The sequence below is a fragment of the Syngnathoides biaculeatus genome, chromosome 4, assembly GCF_019802595.1.
Source record: "Syngnathoides biaculeatus isolate LvHL_M chromosome 4, ASM1980259v1, whole genome shotgun sequence".
NCBI lineage: Eukaryota > Metazoa > Chordata > Actinopteri > Syngnathiformes > Syngnathidae > Syngnathoides > Syngnathoides biaculeatus.
The window spans coordinates 22,746,582-22,771,310 of record NC_084643.1 but is presented as its reverse complement, the minus strand read 5'-3'; the positions used below and the strand labels follow the sequence as shown (position 1 = coordinate 22,771,310).

At 40.4% G+C, this 24,729-nt stretch overlaps 1 protein-coding gene across 4 annotated transcripts; it reads right to left on the bottom strand.

Annotated features, from left to right (window-relative positions):
- Window positions 1–46: 46 nt before the first annotated feature.
- Window positions 47–24,095, bottom strand: specc1la (sperm antigen with calponin homology and coiled-coil domains 1-like a). Of its 4 annotated transcripts, none has more exons than XR_009794633.1 (16): window positions 23,409–24,095; window positions 19,037–19,199; window positions 18,804–18,939; window positions 16,255–17,876; window positions 13,933–14,140; window positions 12,659–12,732; window positions 10,845–11,020; window positions 10,410–10,573; window positions 10,045–10,166; window positions 9,730–9,820; window positions 7,284–7,373; window positions 7,046–7,193; window positions 6,811–6,913; window positions 5,583–5,699; window positions 4,644–5,492; window positions 47–4,024 (listed from the first exon to the last, which is right to left on the bottom strand). XR_009794633.1 is itself a non-coding variant. In XM_061817277.1 (16 exons), exons 1-16 carry the CDS (start codon window positions 23,420–23,422, stop codon window positions 4,018–4,020), a joined length of 3,300 nt encoding a protein of 1,099 aa, XP_061673261.1. In that variant the 5' UTR covers window positions 23,423–24,095; the 3' UTR covers window positions 47–4,017. The 4 variants fall into 4 exon arrangements, 3 of the variants coding, with proteins under 3 accessions (XP_061673261.1, XP_061673259.1, XP_061673260.1); XM_061817277.1 differs by having other exon boundaries at window positions 5,428–5,492; XM_061817275.1 differs by having other exon boundaries at window positions 5,433–5,492; window positions 23,409–24,093.
- Window positions 24,096–24,729: the final 634 nt, after the last annotated feature.

The window sequence follows — 24,729 nt, the reverse complement described above, 5'->3', positions numbered from 1 at the left end:
ATCATGAAACAATTATAAATCAGACAAGGGAACATGAAATGCAGTTTTTAAATGAGGATTTTATTATTTAAGGAAGTGTTCTGTAACTACTCAAAGCCACCAACCCTCCCCCTGTGAAAAAGTTATGGCCTCGTTTGATTGTAGGCAAGGTGGAGATGCATTAGTGCAGGAATGAAAAAACAAAAACAAAGGCAAACAAGAATCATGGAGCACATTCAAAATTAACAAAGACTTCAAAATTTGATTGAAAGTAAAGAAATGTGGAAAGAAAATCCTGACCACTAAGATCAGTAAAAAGGAACTCAAAGGACCACAAAGTTGATTCATGATTGAACAAGGTGGGGGTGGGGGCAATAATCCCCCCCCCACAGGGGCAGGTTGCTTTGAATATTTTTTTGTTTGCTCATTAACATAATAAAACCATTTAAAATGCATTTTATTTTCACATTGGTAATATTTGTCTGACATTTACATTTGTTTGATGATCTTCAACAAAGTGGGTAAACTGCAAAAAAAGAAAAAAATTGAGTTGATGGAAAATACATTTTCACACAGTAGATTCTAAAGTACTTGATAAATGAATTCGTTTTTAATTGTCCTTCTTACACAACCCTTGGGAATTTTATATAAAACAGTCAAGATGTTATTGAAGTACAATATGTTTCAAAATATTAGCGTATGTATAATTATGGAATTATGACTATTTCACGCTCTTTATTTCAATGTTCATGTGCTTAAACATAATAGTGACGAAGGAGATCAATGTAATAATTTCCGCCTCCAATGTTCTGTACTGATTCTTACAGCTGATGCAATAGGCAATTTAGCACAATATGATGGGAATTGAAAAATGTGGTACAGGATGAGATAGGATCCGTTCACGATTAAAAACATACATTTTCAAAACATTGTGGAAGCAAAGTGATGGCATCAGCATACACTGTGCACATGGCTGGTAAAGGAACCGATACGGGATTTAATGATGTCACTGCTGAGAGAAGTAACGAGATTAAGTGTGATGTGTCCCGCCTGCTCACTTTCTGCCAAATGTTTGAAATCTGTATATCTATATAACAGAAAAATCATTACAAACCATACTTCATCACTGATTAAAAAAAAAAAAAAAAAACAGTAACTGCTGTTTGAGTACAAGCACAAAACGTAAATCTCCTTTTGCAGTGTACTGAATTTTTTTAATCTCTCTCTCACACAAACACTCACCTACAGTATGTGCACTAAAAAGAGGCACTAAAAGAAATATGATCAGTGTATCTTCAAAATAAGAGTCCACACTAAAGAAATGTATGTACTGGAAATGGAAATATTGGATTTTATAGGCAACATGGAGTATCCTCAAAAAAAAAAAAAAAAAAAAAATCAGTTCAGTGGAATTCTCAGAGCATTTTCAAGTAAACCAAAGCAGAAGATGAAGCAGATGCAGTCAAAAAACAAAAGGACTGTTCACATTTGCTTTCCTGCTTGGAAAGGCCATTACACATTCAAGGCAATATATTGTAAATATATTGACAATATATTGTCTCTTTTTCTCTCTTGTGGCTGCAACACGTGGAGGTGGAAGGAAGCGTCCTTGCTCATTTAATCAGTTGTTCCAAGTAAGGGCACGCGTGATCACAAAACATTCTGTGTTGAGCAACGGGGGAGGATTTAATTGGTTCTGTAAAACCACGGATCATCCAAATGGGAATAATAACACATAGTTCAGCAATGAAATCGAGGAGAACACAATAAAAGTGTTGGCTGATAAACCCTCGATGCTGTCAAGTGTACTTAAATACTAGACATTTATACATACACTGAGGTTTTTTTGTGCTAAATCACATGCATGCCTCATGCAGCTGTACAGATGGGGGTGACACGAGTTTTGCAATCACATCCAAGATGAAAACAACTACATTACTTAAGATACCAGCTGGCAGCTTCATGTGGCAAAACAGCACAGAGTAACACACACACACACCACACAAACACAAATTCAACCTACCTCGCGAAAAGACCTTATTAGTGTTTCTCAAGAGGCACAATTGTCAATTTCCCACACTGTGGGCAAACAAAACGTCAAGTTCAACACTCGCAAAAGCTAAATATGTTAAGGCAAGACATTAGCAGAAAGTTAAAAAAAAAAAGCAGAAGCAGCTGACTAGGTGCACATGGAAAGCGGTTTGAGCATGGATTTGATATCCTTATGCTTGAGGTTCAAATACTAGTGCTCTCATTGTCCTCATCAGTAAGAAATTTCAGCACACTAATAGAATGCCTGTCACTTTTTTCCTCCACTACTAGTGCCACTTTTGGCCCATCAGGATGAAATGAAACCTGATTCGTAAAACTACTGTGATGCACTAGTATCACTACTTGGCCCTCCTAGTAGCCACGTGTCACACTAGTAGCCTTCTTATCAAGAAAGTCCAACAGTTTTTTTATTGTCTTGAAAGGCAGCTTCAGGGCTCTGTCACTCTTAGTCCTCACTAGTAGGACAACAACATCATAACATTGAAGCAAAACCATGCAATAGTGACATTCGCACACTATAAGTGAAGCGCTAGGGGTTAACTTGTAGAATTTCCTCATTACTGGTACATGGATGGAGATGGGTACCAAAAATATCAAATAAATGCACAAATGGCTTTCCGTAGGTGCAGCCTCTTGTACGTAACAAATCTGTGTACTCAACAACAAAATACAATAAAAAAAAAAAAGCATACAGTGAATGTAAACATCCAAATAAATAAAGTGAACATGAATGTGGAGGCACAAGTGCGACAGCAGCCAAGCAGTCATGTTGCTAGTACAATAGCCACCAACGTACTCAGCATCTCGATAATAATGTTAAGTCACAGTAGGAAGTTCAACACATAACCAAAAATAATAATAATAATAAATTCCAACATGTTGATCGTAGGGATAGTGTTTGTAACTGAGCTATTCTTGGATGATTACTTCCAAAATGTGAGAGCAGTGAGTAAAGGAAAACAGTAAAACTTTCTGGTTGTGACGTTGACAAAAGCTTTCAAATATCTGCCTTTTCGTGTTGTGGCTAAGTTGGCAAACCTCTGGCTATGGTTCATTTTTACATTTTATGCAATCATCTAATGTGGGAATTTTCTTCCCTGCCAAAAGGGCTGCTCATCTTAAGAGAAGACACATTTACAGAAAAGTTCTGGAAACTTTCCACTGGAATTTTAACCAAGGATGAGCTGGACATTTTCTACGGAAATTCCTGAGAAACGAAGGGAACTAACTGGAAATTTGGCGAAAATAATCATTGGTTTTTGCCGTTATTAACCAACCTGCAACTTGGCAAACGTCCACTTTATCACCATAATTCTGATGTCCAAGGTCAGTGCTGAGATTCAAAATGAATTCCTCTTAAATCCGATGACATTTTCCAGACATCGCATCGTTTATCACACAGGCACTTGATCCTCTCATACATAAACTTAGGGAATACTGCAAAATATAACTGCCTGAGCTCGAGCCAAAGGATCAAGGGAATTGGAACTGAACTGATATGTGACAGATCCTTAACAGATGTTTCTCAAACGCATTCGCCATCAAAATAGAGAAGATTAGCGCCTTTCAACTCATTTGGTTGCTCGCTAATGATCAAACACCTGGGCAAGGTTTAGAGGACGATTTCTTGCAAAACGAAAATCCAGGCGGAAGGCACTGAGGCGCTTTTCTTGGACATCAGTAGTCAGTTCATACTTGGTGCACTTCTCAAGGTGTTCTCATGATACTGCATGCAGGCAATACTTGTTTCTTTTCAGATCGCGGTTTCCTCTTAGTGTCGCAAACTCCCGAGGACGATGTTGGGGATGCTATACTGGGGTGATGGCGGTGCTATCCAGTGAGGTACAGTTGTGATGTTGGGTTTGAGGTGCGGCCCAGCTCAGACAGTAGCAGGAGACTTTAGTCAAGTCTCAAAGTATTTGTAGATAGCTGTGACGTAAGTCATGACGCTCTGCCAGTCTGGCCTCTCAGTGTGCACCATCTCATTTATGTCCTGCAACAGCGACAAAAGAAAAAGTTAGGAGTCAGTCTTTTGTCAAACTAGGAATATTATGGATCCAGTTGGTTTAGACTATTGATCCTCAACTACCGTCGCTGCATACGACTCCAAGAAATGATCAAATTTAAAAAAATGACATCCTTTGTTTTATTTATTTACAGTGAAGTATTTGAACACCCTGCTATATTCCAAGTTCTCCCACTTAGAAATAATGGATGGGTCTGAAATTTTCATCGTAGGTGCATGTCCACTTTGAGAGAGATAATCTAAAAAGAAAAATCCAGAAATCACAATTTATGATTTTGGTAATTATTTATTTGTGTGATAAATAAGTATTTGAACCTCTGTCTATCAGCTGGAATTCTGACCCTCAAAGACCCGTTAGTCCGCCTTTAAAAGTCCACCTCCACTCCATGTATTATCCTGAATCAGATGCACCTGTGTGAGGTCTTCAGCTGCATAAAGACATGTCCACCCCATACAATCAGTAAGACTCAAACTTCTAACATGGCCTGAAAATTTCATAACCCTCCATGATTTCAAAGTGGGAAAACTTTCAATATAGCAGGGTGTTCAAATACTTATTTTCTTCATTGTAAGAGAAACAACGAACCTTTGCTTAATTATCTATGTCAGCGAGGTAGAACCGTGCAAAGTTCTTCCACAGAAGGGCAAAAAGTCGTTTTAACCTGTGTATCCACCACAATTGCCTCCGCCTAGACTGCACCAGTATTCCTTTAACAGCAACTCAAAACAAAATGATCATTATTTCTGTATTCTTGTGACAGTCGTTTGCTGGTGTGCCATGAGATTTTTCTAACGTACGGTAAAATATGAGCCCTGGCTCAATAAAGGTTGGAAAAAATTGTTTTAGACAACATTCATCAACAACAACATTGAAAAGCAATTTCACCTAACTTTTTTTTTTTTCCCAAAAACATTGCACTCTGGCAATGCAGCATTCCAAATCACCAGATGGAGCTCTGCTCTTCAACAGTCAGCACGTTTTAGCCAATTACAAGCCTTAAGTAATTCCCAGATAAAGCACAACAACAATGGCGAATCAAGGACAAGTGATTTAAAAAGTATACGTACAAACTGAGAATCCCATGTATGCAGAGTGAGTGACTTCAAAGCAAAAGTCCCCTGAAGGATTTTTTTTTCAGTCATATACTGAAGGAACTTTTTCCCCTCAACATACAATGACTGTAAAATGTACAAATCTTAGCCGCGACCACAGTTCCCCATTTTGCGTTGGTCTACTCAAAGACAGAGCTGCTTTCGAGCAAATTAGAGTGCTGTCGTAAATGAAGCATCCTGGTGGGCTTGAGTTGATGAAGTTGATGTGACAGAGGCTCATGCTTCTTTATAGAAGGAACATATTCATCGAATCAAACCTTACTAAAGTGCATTTGATCCCAACACTTTCTGCAGCCTGGAATGCCAAGGTGAAGTTCCTCCTCTGTAAAAAAAAAAAACAAAAACAAAAACACAAGCTTATTTCTGCATTTGGGAGATTGTAAGGGTGGATTTCCCTCCTTTCAGTACTTGCCTTGTCTTGGCTGGTCAGCTCTTGATAAGGGATGTGGGCTGGCAAGTAGGTGTGGAGCAGAGCACAGAATGCCAGACCGTCATTCCAACTACTGCTGAAATTGGTGATGTCAATGTTCTGGAACACGTGGCAGCAGAGCAAAATTAAGGAAATGGAATGAAGGAAATCAAGGAACGTGAAACGCAAGATGGCCCCCGCAAAGATTATGTGGATGCTGCCATGGCAATAGTTTCATGAGAGTCGGACATTTCTTCATTAAAACAAGCAATATTAAGGTGTGGCACATTAAAGAAGAAAAAAAATATTTTTGTGAAGGACGTGATGTTTTGGTATTTCTCCTGAGTGCCTACAGCAAGAGTCCAAAGCTCAACAGGCAACAGATGCTGGGTCGGAACGCAAATTCTATCACAGTCCAAGGATTTAGTTTTTTTTCCTGCTCATTTTCTCGACTGTTTATGGATTTGTAAATTCATCCATCACATCAGGTTAACAAAGGCTTATAAAATACAAACATTCATTTCGCTTTATTCTTAGTTTCAAAGGACAATAACCACACAGTTGTTATTCAACAGCATACAGTATTTGCTGATCTCAAGGACCTTTGTTGAGATAGTATCAAATGTCATATTTTTGTCAAGACACTGTGTTTAGCGTCACGTACTTCCTGGAGAGTAGACGTCATAAGTTAATACATTAATTCTTATGTCTTGCAATAAATAAACCCTAAACACATTTTTGATCCCGTTTTGAAGCAGAGAAACATCTTGCTGCTTGTAAGGGTTTTTCCTGTTCTACTGGGTTTATTTCTCTCACAGCACAACACTGAGTTATGACTGCTCACTATTCTACTTGATAAAATATATTCAATAAAAGCAAATGAGAAAAAAATGCTTCTGAGTTCAACATTTTTTGTTTCAGCATGAGAATGTGAGCGTGCAGTTGCATAAGTAGGAATTAAGTGTCCCTGTTTTTTTTTTTTGGAAGCGACTCAAAAGATTAGCTTGCCGTTTACATATTCTGTGTTTATAAGGACATGATCCTAAACCTTCCCTACATGTAAAGTACTTGGAAATAGCAGTTTTGTGATTTGCCACTAAAAAAAAAAAAAAAAAAAAAAAAAAAAAAAAAAATACATTTTCACGATTCCTGAATTCCGACGAGCATTTCAAAACATATCCCAAATATTCATTCTTAAATGACATCCACTGGTTTTGGAAGGGTAACCTACTTGATAACCCTCAGTTTTCTTCTGGCACCACTTGAGCAGGGCGTTTCTCTTGGAGCCTCCATACTCTCTGGCCAGTGCAGACAGTGGGTCCTTTCGTTCCTCTCTTTAACAGTGAAAAACAACAGACATTTATTTATGTGTGCTTGCGTGTGCTTTTTTGTTTAGTTAATATACCACAATCAAACCCATTTACCAAATACAAATGGCTGATTTGTTGCAGTTAAAAAGGGTGCACCTTAGACGGCTGCGTGTCGTGGGAGTGACGGAGGCCGTTGGAGAGGAGGAGGAGGACGAGGCACTCATGGCCATCAGTGAGGATGAGGTGGTCCCATCTTGGGCTGCCATGTCCCTCTTTATCTCTTCACTACTCCTGCGGGACACTACTTAAGGACATGGAAGAAAAGACAATTGATTCCTGCAAAGTGTACACTTGCAAGATGGTTAATGTGTCCCTTCTAAATACATGACCTTACCTGAAATGGTCTTGGTGGAATCCATGTTGGAAACCCTCTGGAGGACAGAAGGTGGTCGATTAGCCGGTGCTCCTCTGAGAAGGTGCTCCGCTGTAAACACATTACTATACTATTTACATAACAGTTCTTAAGAGCTCAATGAAGAGTCACCTTCAAATGCAACTGAATGTAAAGAATACCAACAAGCGGTACCTACTAGTACTAGCCCAAATCAAAGTGAGGCATTTGCCCAGGTACATGTACAAACTGTGTAAAGTCAAAAGGATGTAGCAGTTCATTGTACCTCTCTAACATTTTTATCAAACCAGTTTTAATATCACCCAGAGACAACCCAAGGAAATACAAAATCCAGTTTTCAAAAGACAATTCTATGTATTAAACCACCCCAAAAAATCCAAACCTCTTTGACCCTCTGTGAAAAGGTAATTGCTCCGTCCCTCTCTACGCCCTGTTAAATCACAGTCACTGTGACTAACCACAAATTTGGTAAAGATGAGTTCTATTTCACAAGCCACACCCAAACCGAATTACCTCCATACTTGTTGAATCAATAAATCACTTAAAGAGAATCTGTCAGAGAAGGTGAAGTAGGCTACAAGATCTCAAGAACCCATGCATCAAGCCAAGATCCAAAGAAATTCAAGAAGAAATTGGAAAAAAAAAGTAATTTCCAAGGCTTTGGGGCTCCAGCAAACCACTGTCAGAGCCATTGTCCAAAAATCAAGAAAACTGGGACAAGTGACAAACCTTCCCAGGAGTGGACGACCAACTAAAATTACTCAAAGAGTGCGACAATGACTAATCCAGGAGGTCACAAAAGAACCTCGAACAACATCTAAAGACCTGCAGGCTTCGCTTGGCTCAATTAAGGTCAGTGTTCATGACTCTACCATATGAAAGACACTGTCCAAAAATGGCATCCATGGGAGAGTTCCCAGGTGAAAACCCCTGCTGTCAGTAAGGAATACAAAGGCTCGTTTCACATTTGCCAAAAAGCATCTTGATGGTCCTTTAGACTTTTGGAGAAACCTTCCGTGAACTGACAAATATAAAATTGACCTTTTTGGAAGGTGTGCAGCCCTTTACACCTTGTATAAAAATGGCACTGCATTTGATAAAAAGAACATTATGGCACCAGTGAAGCATGGTGGTGGCAGTGTGATGGTTTGGGGCTGCTTGGCTACCTCAAGACCAGGACGACTTGTGGTGATTGATAGAACAATGAATTCAGCTGTGTACCAAAAAATCCTGAAGGAGAACCTCCGGGTATCAGTACGTGCCCTCAAACTCAAGCGCTCTTGGATCATGCATCAGGAAAACAATCTGAAACACATCTGCAAGTCCACCTCAGAATAGCTAAAAAAAACCCAACAAAGTTAAGGTTTTGGAGTGGACAAGTCAAAGTACGTATTTAAATCCAATTGAGATGCTGTGGTGTGACATTAAACAGGCAGTTCATGCAAGAAAACCCTCCAAAATGTCGGAGTTGAAACAATCCTGCAAAGAAGAATGGGACAAATTCCTCCAGAGCGATGTGAAAGACCTACCACCAAATATTGCAAACACTCTATTTCAGTTATTGTTGTATATCAAAACCTGTTATTAAGTTCGGGCAAATACTTTTTCACACAGGGCCAGAAAGGTTTGGATTTTTTTTGTGCCCTAATAAAGTGAAGTCATTTGAAAACTGCATTTTGTATTTTTTTGCGTTGTCTCTGAGTGACATAAAATTGGTTTGAGGATTTAAAACCTTGGTGTGAGATAGCTATCCAAAAAAAACAAATAAATAAATAAATACAATAATACAGGTAGGGGGCGAATACTTTTTCACGGCACTTAGAGGGAAGTCCCGCTGCAAAACTACAGTACTACTTGATGTGAAAACAGGCTGTGCTGACACAGTTAGAATGTGCAGTGTTTTCACCAAATAGAAATTAGCAATATTTAAATATTGCATGGAGCTGTTTTAAAATCACATTCCCAATATGTCAGGCTACTCTGACCATGGGAACACAGATGACACATACTGTATTGCATGATATACAAAAGGGGGAAACATCAAATCACTAATGACATGGACAGTGTCATTTTTGTTTACACAAGATTTGGCTACTGGAGGGAAAATGAAAACATCATGGGAGCACCTTATCAGAAAGCTTCATTTTTGTTGTTGTTTTTTAAGTAACGACTCATTTCTCCATGCAAGCTGTTCAGTAATACTATTAATATTATGAGTTATTCAATGCCTTGCAATGGCAAACCAAGATGCCTTTTCCTCTTAATTTAGTTTAACTTTTCACAGCAGCCAGTTGGGTACAATAATTATTTGTTGTGTTACTTTTATTCCTGCAGGTTTGAACGAGACTACAGAACATCACAGGGCGATCATCTTTTGAAAGCAACAGATACACAAAATGTGGGAATATTTTAGTGTTGACTGCCTGACATGACATGGAGATGTCCGAATAGGTGGTCCTCTTGTCACTGAAGGAGGAGAGCGGCTTGGCAGCTGACAGAGACGTGGATACTGAGTGCCTCTGAAAGAGAAAAAGTCAAATTGCGTGCTCTACAATATTCACAACCCAAAACTAAGCGTTAGGAAAACTAGGAAAGAAAGCCCGTTCATCATTAAGCAGTATAATAACAAGTGGAAACAAAATGAATCACATTTCTTCTATAGCCAGTACTCAAGTGTTCAGACTGGGCTTTCAGTTTTGTTTACAGAATACAAAAGAGAGCTAAAAAACTTTTTATCCCATACTTGTATAGGTGAGACAGCAGCAGCCGGAGGTGTCTTCATTGGACTGGGACTAAGAGGGGTGCGTGGTAGGGGGGTGGCTGGTGCTGTTGCAGTCACAGTGGCAGAATTGGAAGGTGGTGGAGCTTCAAGTCACAAGAACAGAATGAGTTACAAGGAGCTCTGTTTAAATGTGGTTGATAATGTGAGTGGAATAAACTCCAGAATGTAAAAGTGAATCGTCAATTATAGGTACCGGTACATTTCTACAGAAGAAAATGTTTTTGAAAAGCAGTCCCTCGTACCAAAAATGTAGATTTGTAGAGCGAGAACAGATGAAGATACATTGAGAGAACAAAAGTGAAATCAAATTGTGTTGCCGTATATACCTTGTGAGGCACTATCAAAGCTTTTGATGAGTGTTTTGACAGTTGGTGACGGCTCAGAGGAGGTGGAAGATCGCCGACTGAGACCCATGCCCTGTCTGAGCGCTGCCAGGTCCCTCTCCACTGCATTCATGTAGTTATATACTCTCCCTCTCTCCTCCTCTTGCCTGGGGGAATGAAATTATACAGGATGGGGGACTGAAATTATAGAGGATTAAATATCAATATCAAAAATATCAACAGCATATTCGGAAAATATGGACTTCAATATTTAAAGCATGGGAAGGCAAATTAGCATATCCTGCCACAATGATCACCATACAAAATCTATTAACCCTAATATATTGTTGTTAAGGGACATGCTGTATGATGATGTCACCAAAAGGAAGCTGCAAACCTAAGAAGCCCAAATGTGTCCAAACTGTTTGTTTGGCTTACTTGCGGCTCTTGACCTCATCCAGCTCCTTGCTCAGCTTGTCATTCTTCTCCAAAGCCTCCTGCAGTCGGCGCCGCAGGTCTCCAATCTCCTCCTGTGCTTCAGATTTGATATCATTTGCAATGACGACAGCTGTCTGCAGGTCTGCTTGGAACTGACGCCACTCCAATGACTCCTCCTGTGCAGCATCAAGTACAATGTAACATCATTTAGCCGTACTGTAAATAATAATGCAGATAAATCTGTAAATGAACCTATAACAGCTCCAAAACTCAAGGTGCTTAATCTGCTGCAGAAAATGCAGGTTGACATGCTTTTCAAAAGATGACTACTAAGTTGCACAGAAAGTGCATGTCACAAGTTGCTGCTTGACCTGTTTCCCCACATTGTGTAGTGATGGTTAAACTGTTATCACCCTTCATCATAAAGTCGTGACCCACTCATAAAAGTTAAGAACTAAAAATATTGTTTAGTTTAAAAATAGCACTTGACAACACATGTACAGTACATTATATTTTTAAATACAATTTCAAATAAGTTTGCTATACAGCTAAGGCCCTGTTCCTTGCTATAAAGTCTGCCAATCACCAAATCTTTTGTCATACTCTAATGATAATACAAACAAAATCTGTTTTGCTGAAGATTATTTACATTATTTACATGACACTTTATTAATGAGTGACATAAGTGTTAAATTTACAGTGCAGGTATTGGTAAAGGTAACGCTAAAGGTACTTGAAGTTTTTACTATGTAAGGCAAATTCACTCTTTACATGTAACTCATCTCTGAGGAGCAAAGGAGAGCAACCACATCGCAACTGAATCTCATTGACACTGACTGGAACTTAAACTTGCATGTTTTTAGTTGCAGGATAAAACTGGAGCACAGAGAAAGACCATGCAGCATAGTACAGTATTTTAAGTAATAAGCACCATGTGGAACATATGGTAAACGTAGACTTTGGAGTTGTTATTTTTTTAAAACACGTTTTTTCAGTTGTATGTTAAAAGTGTCTTTATGACATGAGAGTAGACTATTAAGACATGAGGGTAGACTATTAAAATAATCCCGAGACAAAACCAGGGTAACTAGATGTAACATTTATGTTAGTAAGTGACATTGAGACATAAGGGTGCAGGAAGATACGAGTGAAGTGAGGCTCCTAGCAAATCTTGCTTGCAGTTTGAAAACTGCACTCTACATTTAATAAATTGTTGTATTTAAACAAATTCATTAATTTATTGGATTCCAGATTCTCAAGTCAATAGAAAAAAAACAAGGGAAAAGTCAAAATTAAAAAAAAAAACAAACGTGCATTTAAAATGACAATAAAGTCATGTTTTTTCAATGATTGCCATGATAATAAAGGAATAAATTCTAAACACAACAATCTGAAAGAGTAGTTGCACATCCAGTGTTCTTCTTTATTCATACTCATTGAGTAATATTAGATCTGTAAAACAAATTTAACAGTAGGAAAATATTTTGGCATGTCAAAAAAGATAATATTTGTCCCATCACATCACTCATTCTGATGATGATAAGCCCAAAACAGAGTATAACAGTGTTTGTGAAACTCACGTTTAAATGGTTAATTACCTCTTCAACAATCCCAACATTACACTCATATCATCACACATTTATTGGCATGAATCATGACTTTTTTCAGTATTGTGTAATTTTATTGTCATGATAGCACAACATTATTATTGCACAATTTTGACTGGGGAAAACTTAATGTTTTGCTCGATGAAAATAACTGTCCTGTCACCATTTGCCATTTTGACAGCAAGTCAATGCACTCGGCCGACTTACCCTAAGTCTGCGATGAAGGATCTTTATCTCTCTCTCCATGTCATGTTTCTGATCCTGAAGCTTCTTTACGGCGTCTGTAAAAGAAAGCGTCAGAAGATACATTGAGCTGGTCACAGACAAAACCAGATTTGCAGGACACAAGTGTGTTGTGTTGTGATGTGTTGAAAGTGATGTGTTACCGCATGGGATCCTTTTAAAATATATATATTTACAATGAACAGTACATTATCAGAGAAACAAATTCTTTTTGATTGTGTGAGTAACATTATGGTTTATCAGTGCGAGAGTTAACGTGACTGTGTGTAAGCGCATAGCTGTTAATGTCACAGTTCAGTGTGTGTACCATTAAAACTATTTGTCAAGAGGAAAGGCCCACTCCATAGTCTTGCTCAATTGTAGTTAACCCCGGAATTTAGCGACGATTTCAGCCCAGCTCATATAATCGGACCCCCCCTTATCTCTTCTTAGCCACAAGCTTCCTATTTACACAAACAATACCCTGGGTGTCGTCGAGTGTTCTGTCGACAACCTTCAACCACATGCTTGGCCCTGACAGACAGTATAATACACTTGATAGAAACTTAGTAAATTACTTCCAGATTTTCAGTTTTCATTTTTGCAGATAGAGACAGTGCAGCTCATCCCCTCCTCATTTCATCTTAAAAGTATTTGCTCTCACAGCAAAAATGAAATGACAAACAGCAGTTTGGTTCATAACCTCTTCCTGTATTTGGTCTTTTGACCTCAAATGATTTTTTTCACTCATTAATGGTTCTTATAATCTGTTAGTGTGTATAGCTCCCTCTCTAGCTCTAGGACTCCATTATGCCCACATTAAACCTTGTACTATATTTGTAGAAACATTGGTTTATGTGTTTAGTCCTTTCATCCAGTGACAAACTGTGTTTTAGGGTCAATGAATGCATTTTTTTAGTTTTATTCTGGCCACTTTAAAAACCATGGACAGCATGCTATGGAGAAAAAAAAATTGGGGGCGGGGGGCTTGTCTCTTTTATATGAAATCACACTTGTGTCACACTTTTTAATTTTACTACTTGACTATCGCTCAGTAGAAGGCCAAACACTTCCAACTTAAAAGACCATGTACTGTACTTTTCACATAATGGCAAGCAGCCATTTCTGAAATCAACAGCACGCACTCACTGTCAAGGATAACGTAGTACTTGGCTTGAACATTAATACAAAAAGCAGATTGTTTCAAATCTAAAGCAAATGAAAAGAAATATGTTGCTATTCCCACATGTGCAGCTTACTCTCTAGGTCGGTGATGATAAGGTTGTCATGCAGCTTTAGAGCTCGGTGCTGCTCAACTTCGTCTTCCAGCTCAAATATGGTTTCCTTCATGTCGACGATCTCCGTGCCCTTCTCCTGCAGCTCCACACGTTGTTTCTCCAGCACATGCGCTTGCTCAGCCATCTGCTGCTGCACCTGCTGTTGGAAGTCTCTGTATTCCCTGTCAAGCTGCTCGCCCACAACAACGGACTTCACTCATTAAAATATCAACAATGCAGATGGTACACAGTATCACAAAGTAAAACAAGGGTATTTTCTTGGCACGACTTTAAGACTATGTTCACACTGCAGGGCATGATGTCCAATTCTGATTTTTTTGATAAATGCAATCTTTTTATATAGTCATTCACGTTTCAAAAACAAATGCGCCTGCTATTGTGGATGGAAAACATCTATGACGGCACACACATGCGAACAAAACTGGATGTCACGTTGCGCTTGCTCACATCAGCAAGGTGGCGTGTTTAGGGAAGTAGATACCGCCCCTCGCGCAGATCTCATCATGACATACAGTGAAGAAAATAAGTATTTGAACACCCAGCTATATGGCAAGCTCTCCCACTTAGAAATAATGGAGGGGTCTGAAATTTTCATCATAGGTACATATCCACTGTGAGGGAGATAATCTAAAAAGAAAAATTCAGAAATCAGAATGTATGATTTTATTTGTGTGATACAGCTGCAAATAAGTATTGGAACACCTGTCTATCAGCTACAATTCTGACCCACAAAGACCGGTTAGTCCGCCTTTAAATGTCCACCTCCACTCCATGTATTATCCTGAAATCAGATGCACCTGTGTGAGGTCGTGAGCTGCATAAAGACACCTGTCCACCCCATACAATCGGTAAGACTCAAACTTGTAACATGGCCGAGACCAAAGAGCTGTCCAAAGACACCAGAGATAAAATTGTACAACTCCACACGGCTGGAGAGGGCTACGGAGAAATAGCCAAGCAGCTTGGTGAAAAAAGGTCCACTGTTAGAGCAATCATTAGAAAATGGAAGAAGTTAAACATGATGGTCAATCTCAATCGGAGTGGAGCCCCATGCAAGATATCCCCTCGTGGGGTCTCAATGATCCTGAGAAAGGTGAGGAATCAACCCAGGACTACAGACAGAACTTGGTCAATGACCGGAAAGGAGCTGGGACCAACGTTTCCAAGGTGACTGTTGGTAATACACTAAGACATCATGGTTTGAAATCATGCATGCCACCGAAGGTTCCCCTGCTTAACTCAGCACATGTCAAGGCCCGTCTTAAGTTTGCCAATGACCATTTAGGCACAGAGGAGTCATGGGAGAAGGTTTTGTGGTCAGATGAGACCAAAATTGAACTTTTTGGTCATAATTCCACTAAGTGTTTAGAGGAAGATGAATGATGAGTTCCAGCCCAAGACCACTATCCCTACTGTGAAGCATGGGGGTGGTAGTATCATGCTTTCGGGGTGTTTTTCTGCACATGGGACACGACGACTGCACTGTATTAAGGAAAGGATGACCGCAGCCATGTATTGTGAGATTTTGGGGAACAACCTCGTGGCTGGGTCTTTCAACTTGAAGCACACAGCCAGGAAAACCAAGGAGTGGCTCCGTAAGAAGCATATCAAGGTTCTGGTCCGGCCACACCAGTCTCCAGACTTAAACCCAATAGAAAATCTTTGGAGGGAGCTGAAACTCTGTGTTTCTCAGCAACAGCCCAGAAACCTGTCTGATCTCGAGAAGATCTGTGTGGAGGAGTGGGCCAAAATCCCTCCCGCAGTGTGTGCAAACCTAGTAAACAACTACAGGAAACGATTGACCTCTGTGATTGCAAAGGCTACTGTACCAAATATTAACATTGGTTTTCTCAGGTGTTCAAATACTTATTTGCAGCTGTATCACACAAATAAATCGTTAAAAAAAAAATCATAGATTGTGATTTCTGGATTTTTCTTTTTAGATTATCTCTCTCACAGTGGACATGCACCTACGATGAAAATTTCAGACCCCTCCATGATTTCTAAGTGGGAGAACTTGCCATTTTGCAGGGTGTTCGAATACTAATTTTCTTCACTGTATTTGTAGTGATTTCAAGGATTTTGTGGTACGTCTTTATTGTCGAGCAAATGTGAGGTTTGACACCTTTTGATGATGTCTAGGTCGGCTGCATGCCCTGTGAATGGTACTGTTCTTTCACATTGCCATGAAAAAAAAAAAAGGAAATGATCTGCAGTGTGAACATAGCCTTAGTCATACCAATCATTAAAGCACCACAAACATAGCCTCTGTCCCAAACTGACCTTAGTGAGAGTGTCCTGCAGTAGGGCAAGGTCAGTGTGAGCTTGTTCCAATTCATCCTGGGACTTTGCAGCCTTGGCCTCCGCCTCCTCCTTCCCTAGTCGCGCACCTTCCAAAAGCTGGCAGATGTCATTCTTGTCCCCCGCTGTATGAAGAGAGTAAAGCTCAGCAACCCTCTCCCTCTCCTGATCCAACTGGGCTCGGCAACGGCTCAGCTCTGCTTGGTCGCTGCTCACTGCCGCTTTATATTCGTCAAGCGCAGCAGCCATGGCTGCCCGATCTTGTCTTTCCGAGTCCATGACTCGCTCCATTTGGTGGTTCCTCTCTTTGAGGGCTCCGATTACCTCTTGGGCTTCAGCATTATCCTGCTCTGCCATCTTTAAAGTGTTGGACAAGTGCTGTTGCACCCCTAGCAACTGCTCTCTCTCAAAGCGAGCATTATCTGCCAGGTCGGCGTAGCGCTGCTCCAGCTCCATGTAACGGCCACTCTTGATGTCCTCCTCGAGTACGTATGTGATATGATGCTCATCTAGCAAGGAACGCAGGTACTCAATCTGTCGGCCGTAGAGCTCCAGCTTGTCGCTCTGCTGGCACAACGAGTCCATGAGGATGACCTTCTCCTCGCCGAGCCGCTCATTCTCCCCATTCAACTCTTGGGTGATTTGCTGCAGATCGGCCAGCTCCTGCAATGTGGCCTGCAGCTCCTCAGCTGTGCTGTGCTGATTCTCTTCCATCTGCTGGATGCGCTCCGTAAGACAGGCAACTGACACCTCGCTGGCATTCCCACTGCTGCCCCTCCGTGAACGCTCTCTACTTGGAGCAGACTCGCATTCAGAGGATGAGGATGCTCCAGAGGGGGCATCCAGCGCATCATCGCTGGAGGTCACGGCCTGATAGACCTCACTCGATTCGCTGTCAAGATTGTCTGCTGAACCGCCATGCTGGTGACCAGTGAGGAGATCTTCTAAGGAACCGGGGGCGGACCCCTCCACTGAGGAGGTCAGGGTGGCTCCACCTTCGCTCTGCCCACCACCTGCTGCCAACTCCGGGCTCAGGGATGTGTAATTGAAGAGCTTGTCAGAGCCATCCAGCCTCTGCTCCAGAGAGAAACCCAGTGCATTGAGACGATCCTTGAGCATTCGATTCTCACTCTTCAGCAGATTGAGCTCCTCTCTGATGGCCTGGTTCTGCTCTTGTAAAAGAAGCAGAGTAGACTCGACGTCAGCTGCTGTGATGGCTGAGACATGCGGCTTCTCCTCCTCCTCTGCTTCTTCCTGTGGTGAGTCCTTCCCTTCCATGCCTAGCTGGACCCTCATGTCTCTCAGTTCACTGCGAAGGTGTAGAATCTCCACATCTTTGCTCTTAGCAAGACCTAGCAGGTCATTAACTTTAGTCTCCAATGCCACCTTATCGCTAATCTGGCCATCTGATTTCGACTTGCTCATACGGCTCTCGGACTCCGTCAGGATCTGGCTGCGAGAGCGCTTCCCTGAGGACGCATCTCCTGCTGCTGTCGCTGAGACCAGCTGCTTCTTATTAGCTGACGCCCTTGATGTCCGAAGACGATCTCGTGAAGAATTTGGCTCTTTTGTAGTTGATGATGTCATACGCTTGGTTAAAGAACCTTAATCAGAGACAAAATATATATCTATTGTTATTCTTACATTTTTCCCAAAACAAAAACGATAAAAATGGAAAAAGATCATTGTATACTGGAATCTCCAGTCAACCACCCCACATTTTCAGGGAAAATATACATCCCTAAAATAAAAGTAGTGTAAGAGATTGACTACAATTTTCCATGACCCTACATAAGATCTCATGAGACACCCTTTTAGTGACCATCTAAATTGAAAGTGTCAAACTCAAGGCCCACATGCCAGAACCATCGCTCTGTGCAATCTTCCATGTACTGTAATTTATTTTTTTTATTTTTGTTCAAAAATGCTAATTAAATGAAGATACAATTGTGTAATATAATAATAGTAACACTGTTGATCCGGTTTCTATCATTACTTTCCCAGAACAAAAATCAAACTGTTGATGCTGCACATTCCTAAAAATAAAATTTTGTATCAGATTCATTCATTTTAAATGTCATTAACTCTGTCAGTTCACACAAAAGAAAAGCAGTTTGATTTGAATTATATCCTTACTTTACACAATGTGCACCTAACATGACCATAAAACCAATGTACTGTTGCCTCCAACCCCCCAACAACCTCGCCCCCCTCCTTACTGTGATGAACAGCAATATGACAAAGCTATAATAACTATGAAGTGGCCCATAATGAAAAGTAGTAAAATCTCACTTAGGGGCCCCTCCAGTCAATGTGGCAAAATGTCTATCATCAGCCATTACAATCATCATCACTTAGAATCGTCATTATTTTTCCTCCTGTACTTCCACTCCACTATAAGTTTTTGTAAAGTCCCCACGAAAGGGCAAAGAGGATAAATATGATGAAGACCATAAGACAGCCAATCACTGTGCAACATAAGAGAGCAGTAAACAATCTGCTATTGACTCTTCATCAGATATTATACACACCCGCAGCTGCTTTTTGCTTGTCACCAGTGTTAGCAGTCGTCCCAATTGAGGCACTCCTCTTAGTTTTGCTGACAGCATTACTTGACACAGGATTCCCTCCAGCCATTGCTGCTAAAAGATCATCGTTGCTTTTCACCTGAGAGCACAGCCGTAAAAACAAAATCATAAGAATCCTGTAATAATTTGATACAAACCACAAAACAGCTGTCATAACGCAAGATGAGGCCTTTTACCTTTGACAGTGGTGCAGCACTGTTGGTCTTAGCTGCTATCTTCCCAGTGCCAATGCTAGCTGTGACTTCTGCCTTCCCTCGATCAGCACTCACTTTACTCACCGAGGGCCGGACTGACTTCTTCATACTGAGGTCTCTGGTGCTGAAACATTTACGGTGCAGTCTACACACACAGGAGGGAGGAGAAAGGTAATGCATGTCAGAATATAGGGCTGTCGCTGATTTTTTCCATAGGACAATTCTTTCCAAAGAAGATATTCCTATAACATGATGAAAAAAAATAAGTGAGAGCAGGGCTCTATTGAAGTGTTCTCTAACCTGATCACTAGACAAATATGCTCTTTTCCCTGTAATGATTATTTTTTTGGAATAAAAAACAAAATCTGATCTACAAACACTTTTGAGTTCTGATGTCTGATGTCTGCCAAGTCTTGAAACTAGACTAAAATAAAGTTGGTGGATTCAAGACAGAAGACGACACACCTAACTGGAAAGTTAAATGTTTCAAATCTGCACAACTCTAGAAGATGGCTCTCATGTGTTTGCAAAAGTCCAAGTCAGTGAGGGTCACAGAAACTGATGTAATATATGAGCAATGTGAATATTAAGAATACACAAACTGTAATTTTTTTTATGAAGCATTTACAGGAAAAAAAAATTGGATATTGACAAAAAGATGATCTTAGTTGAAGGAAAAAGAAACCTTCCTAGAGGAAGGTTGTGTAATGTTTAACATTGCCAAATTACAGCAAATGATGAGCAGTATTAAACTGGAAATACTGTAATACATGAACGTTTAAAAAAATGAAAGCGAACAAAATAAATGCCGGGAGTATCATAATGTCTGAGGAGAACTTCATTTGATGCCACAGCAGCCAGAAAAGGGACACAGCTGGAAGCAAAGCCTAAGTGTTTTCACATAAACTTGGATGTATTTTTGCACAAAGCCTCTTTAAAAGGAAAAAGTGTGTGCAAGTGATTTATTTTACACAGGAAGCCCCAAAACAATCAATCTCTGACTCTGTGGTCTTCTGTTTTGGTAGAATTATTATTATTATTATTTTTTTTTTTGGTAAAGTAGACTGTGTGACCAACTTGAACTGTTTAATAAACAGTAAAGACTCATTGACTGGACGTTATCTCGGAGTCATGGCTCATGCAAACAAAATGAAACAAAATTGGAATTCTGAAGAAAGAAAACATGAAGCATCTCTAGTTAAACATACAGAACTTCACATGTGGCATAAACAAAACGAAAATGAGGAATACTGCCGGATTTATAATGCATGCAAACATTGCTCAACTCTTGCTGACACTAAATACTTGACAAGTCACACAGCACCATATTGTTGACAATTGAGTATGGGATTACAGTGCAAACAGAGGAAACAATCCTTGTCACCTCATGGGACAGACAATTCAAATGCAGCACTGTTATTCAATTTCTACTCCATGTTTGCTTTTACGTCCCAGGTGTCTATTTAAAGTTACACAGTTATGGACGAAGGCAGAATTTTCAATTATTTTTCCTCATACATTACAATAAATTAGAAATAAAACAACCAAAGTGTGTTTGAAGAAATACTCAAGTCAATTAAAAGTACAGTCCCCTTGACAAAATTGCATTTAAGTTCGAATAAAAATACGGTTGCAAAGAACAGTACGGATTATCTAACATCTTGGGATGGGCCTCGAGGTGATCAACTGTGTACTGAATAAAATAGACAAGTAGATATAAAAATTGGAGTAGCAGTAGCTCAGCTGGAAGGACTGGTCTGTAAAAAAAAAAAAAAAAAAGTCAAGAGTTGCGTAGCAGTAGTTAGCCTGCTGTCTGACAGATGAGACAAAGAATTTGTACTACAATGACAGGAAGAGAAAATATAAATCGCCGCGACTGCCATGGATAAAGAAAAAAAAAAAAAAAAAAGAGACCGTAAATAGGAGGCCAGCTTGCTAGAACGTGCCTTTATCTGCGTTCGATCGAAGTATCTGCCACACCTGAATCAAGCGACGAGATGGATGATAGGCTGACGTCTTATTTTTTTTTTGACATGCCGTCACGCGATTGGCCAAAACTGCCTCACAATTGACAGATTGAGCACCCCTCCCCTACTGTATATAAAGTATAATAGAAATTACTTTTGAATTCAAATCCATTGTGGCTGTGTCTGTGTATTGTGGAAAAATCATAAAAATCCCAAAACATCTGTACCTAACTGTATAAACTTTTGTTTTGATGTTACAGTCAAAAGTTATATCCCCAGCTTTGCACATGCAAATGATGTAAAACTTGTTAAAAACTAATTTTATAATCACTATTAGACAAAAAAAAACATTAACAACTAGCATACAAAAGATAAGATCAATATTGGGATGAAGTGAGTTGAAATGAGACGAGTTTTGAATCCTTGAAATCCACCAGGGAAAAGGATCCATGTGGGAAACTGGAATTCCCCATATAACACAGCAAAATACGAAATTCCTCCCATTTTGCTAAGGTGACCTAAAAGATGTCTCGTGTAGTTTTTTTTTAATTTTAACATTTGTGCTATGCTTTTGATTTTCCAATAAATTTAGCAGACCAGTCTGCAGCAATCTGGACAATCCAGTGAAACAAGCGCTGCAGAGTGAAAATACATCATTGAGAGATCATTGAACGGTTGTGAATATTAGACAAATGCATCCCAAGTAAACATAAAAGGCAATTTTAAAACGGTGATCCTATTAATCAAGAAAAACACATTTTCAACGGGGCAGCTTGGTGGTGCAACTGGTCAGAGCATTAGCCTCACAGTTCTGAGGAACGGGATTCGAATCTCAGCACTGCCTGTATGACATTTGCGTGTTCTCCTTGTGCCTGCGTGGGTTTTCTCTGGGCACTTCGGTTTCCTCCCACATACAAAAAACATGCACTAATTGGTGACTCTGAATTGGTCCTAGGTGTGATTGTGAGTGCAACTGGTTGTTTGCCTCTATGTGCCCTGCAATTGGCTGGCAACCAGTTCAGGGTGTACTCTGCCTCCTGCCCGTTGAAAGCTGGGATGGGCTCCAGCACTCCACGACCCTTGTGAAGATAAATGGCTCTGAGGGACGGACGGATGGACGGACGGACGGTCCAACCAGACCCTGGCACACAGTCCATCATGCCAGATTTACATTGATAATGAAAATGGGTCCCTTTGTCTTAGTTGGGGACCAGTAGTGGACAAAGACACAAGTTGCTTCTGTGCTTGCTTGGAGTGAGTACCAATAGCCCTCACTCAATTATCTGTGCTGCTTATCCACACAAATGGTCACGGGAGTGCTGGAGCTTATCTCAGCTATCATTGATCAGGAGGTGGGGTTCACCCTTGGTTGCCAGCCAATTGACCCCTCCGTACAGGGCACTTAACCACGCCTCCTGAAGTGACGTCACGCCACGTGCGCTGACGTCAGACAAACAATTGGGAAAAATATCGGCGCAGCAAGAAAGGAATAGAGCAAAACTGTCCGATTTACCGGCTGATTTCTCACTCGTATTCTTAGCTAACAGTGAAATATCGTTGAAACGCAGACAGCAGGGTTCAAGTATTTCAGCGAGGGGTATTTCAATGGTATTTACATGCATATCGACGGAGAAAGCGTGAGATCTTTCCAGAGTCAGAGGAAGACCGAGAAGCCACATAATATAATATATTATAACCCAAAGACGAATTCGTCATTGACAGTTTCCTATTTTCGTATTACATATCACACTTGTGTGCAGAATCTGTATATGTATCTGTATAGCCGTTTGTGAACCACCGTATGAAGGAAAAGAAGGCGAGGCTTGATTTATGAGTTGTTTCTCTCGTTTTCTTTGTGTAACGTCACGCGCTCCCCTCAATAATTATTCTTGAATTAATGCCGAACCTATGCAAGTCCTGACAGAGTACCACAATCACTACTCTAACATACTTCCTTCAGTCTTGGTGTCTCGGTGCACGTCGAAGGCTTTTAGGACTGCTAGTCCGGTTTAGGTTAGCTAATTAGCCGCGAACAATGGGACATGTTTGTGCAGTCAGATCATCGCAAAATATCGCTCAACACAGATCAAGTGTGACAATCATTCACACGTAGCTATATTATGCAAGCGAAGAACTGCTAATTCATTTATATGAGACATGTATTGAAAATCAAATATACGGCATACCTTCGTGCAAACAAACAAGGTCCGGTTTAGCTTCGCTCGGGAGCGCCGAACAGAGACACGTTTGTGCAGTCAGATCATCGCAAAATATCGCTCAACACAGATCAACTGTGTCAATCATTCACACTTAGCTATGTTATGCAAGCGAAGAACTGCTAATTCATTTATATGAGACATGTATTGAAAATCAAATTTAGGGTTTACCTTCGTGCAAACATATCTGTTCCGGTTGATGGATTCAGTTGATCATGCGGTCTTCCTCAAAGTTTTATCCATCAAAGACATTTTTCGTACTTGGTCTTCTGTTCCGGTTGGTTTTAGATGGATTCAGTTGATGATGCGGTCTTACACAAAGTTTGATCCATCAAAGATATTTTTCGTACTGGGTCTTCGGTTTTGGAAAGGGTACGAATTGAACTCCACCAGCTAGCCTTTCAGGATACCTGTCGTCACTATTATAAAGTCCGTGACTACACCTCTTAACCATATCTATTGTTAAAGAACCCAAATACGCGATAAAACGCCAACAGAAGCTATACTGGACCATCCAGCCAGCGTTGTCCGAGATTTGAGTCCGAGATTATGCAGATCTCTGGCCTCTGATTGGTCAGTGACGCGGATTGCGCAACATCCACGGAGAGGTCAATTGCAAGTCACATATCAACATACAACCACTCACACTCACAAGCATACCTAAGGGCAATTTAGAGTCTCCAATTAATGCATATTTATGGGATGTGGAAACTGGAGTGCCCGGAGAAAACCCACCCAGGCATGGGGAGAACATGCAAACTCCACACAGATGGGTCGTGAGATATTCTATGGCACGATGATGAAATTAACAGTATTAAAGATGCACTGACAAAAACTTATAGGAATTCAGAGTTTAGTATAAACTATGCAGTTGAAAGCAGAAAATCTCTGAAGACAACGTTGAAGCTTTACCGATTGAGAAATGAGCCACGCCAAGATGGGAGAGTCAACGAGCAGCGCGTTGGCCACAGCTGGTCTAAAATCTTGGACTGTCATTAACAATTAAAATATCATATCCAATGTATGGGATTTTGGGAATCATGAATAAAGGGCTGACTGACAAAGAAAGATCAGAGTGCCAAAGACAAATAAGGACCTGCTCATGATAATAGTGTTATAATTGCTCATAAAGAACCCTTTGCTGTGTTCCTCCCTTATTGAAGCTTCAACAGCAGGGAGGCACTTCCTTGCCATAACAAGAGCTTCCTGTGATGGCGTCTCCAACGAAACAACCCCTACAAGGCAGACTGTGTGCTTGCGGACAAGCAGGCACCAGTCTGCTTGAAAGAGAACAGACACTGTTAAAAGTTTCAAGTCACGTGCTAAAATAAGAAATGCAAGACTAACACTGCACCAGAGTAAAGTAAACTATGCCTGACTGAGCCGAATATGTAAGCAAACAAAAAACAGCACAACAATCTCCAATTGATGTGCTGGATGGGGAAAAAATGTTGGGCTATGTCCATGGCTGTCTGGAAACACCATTTTCTCA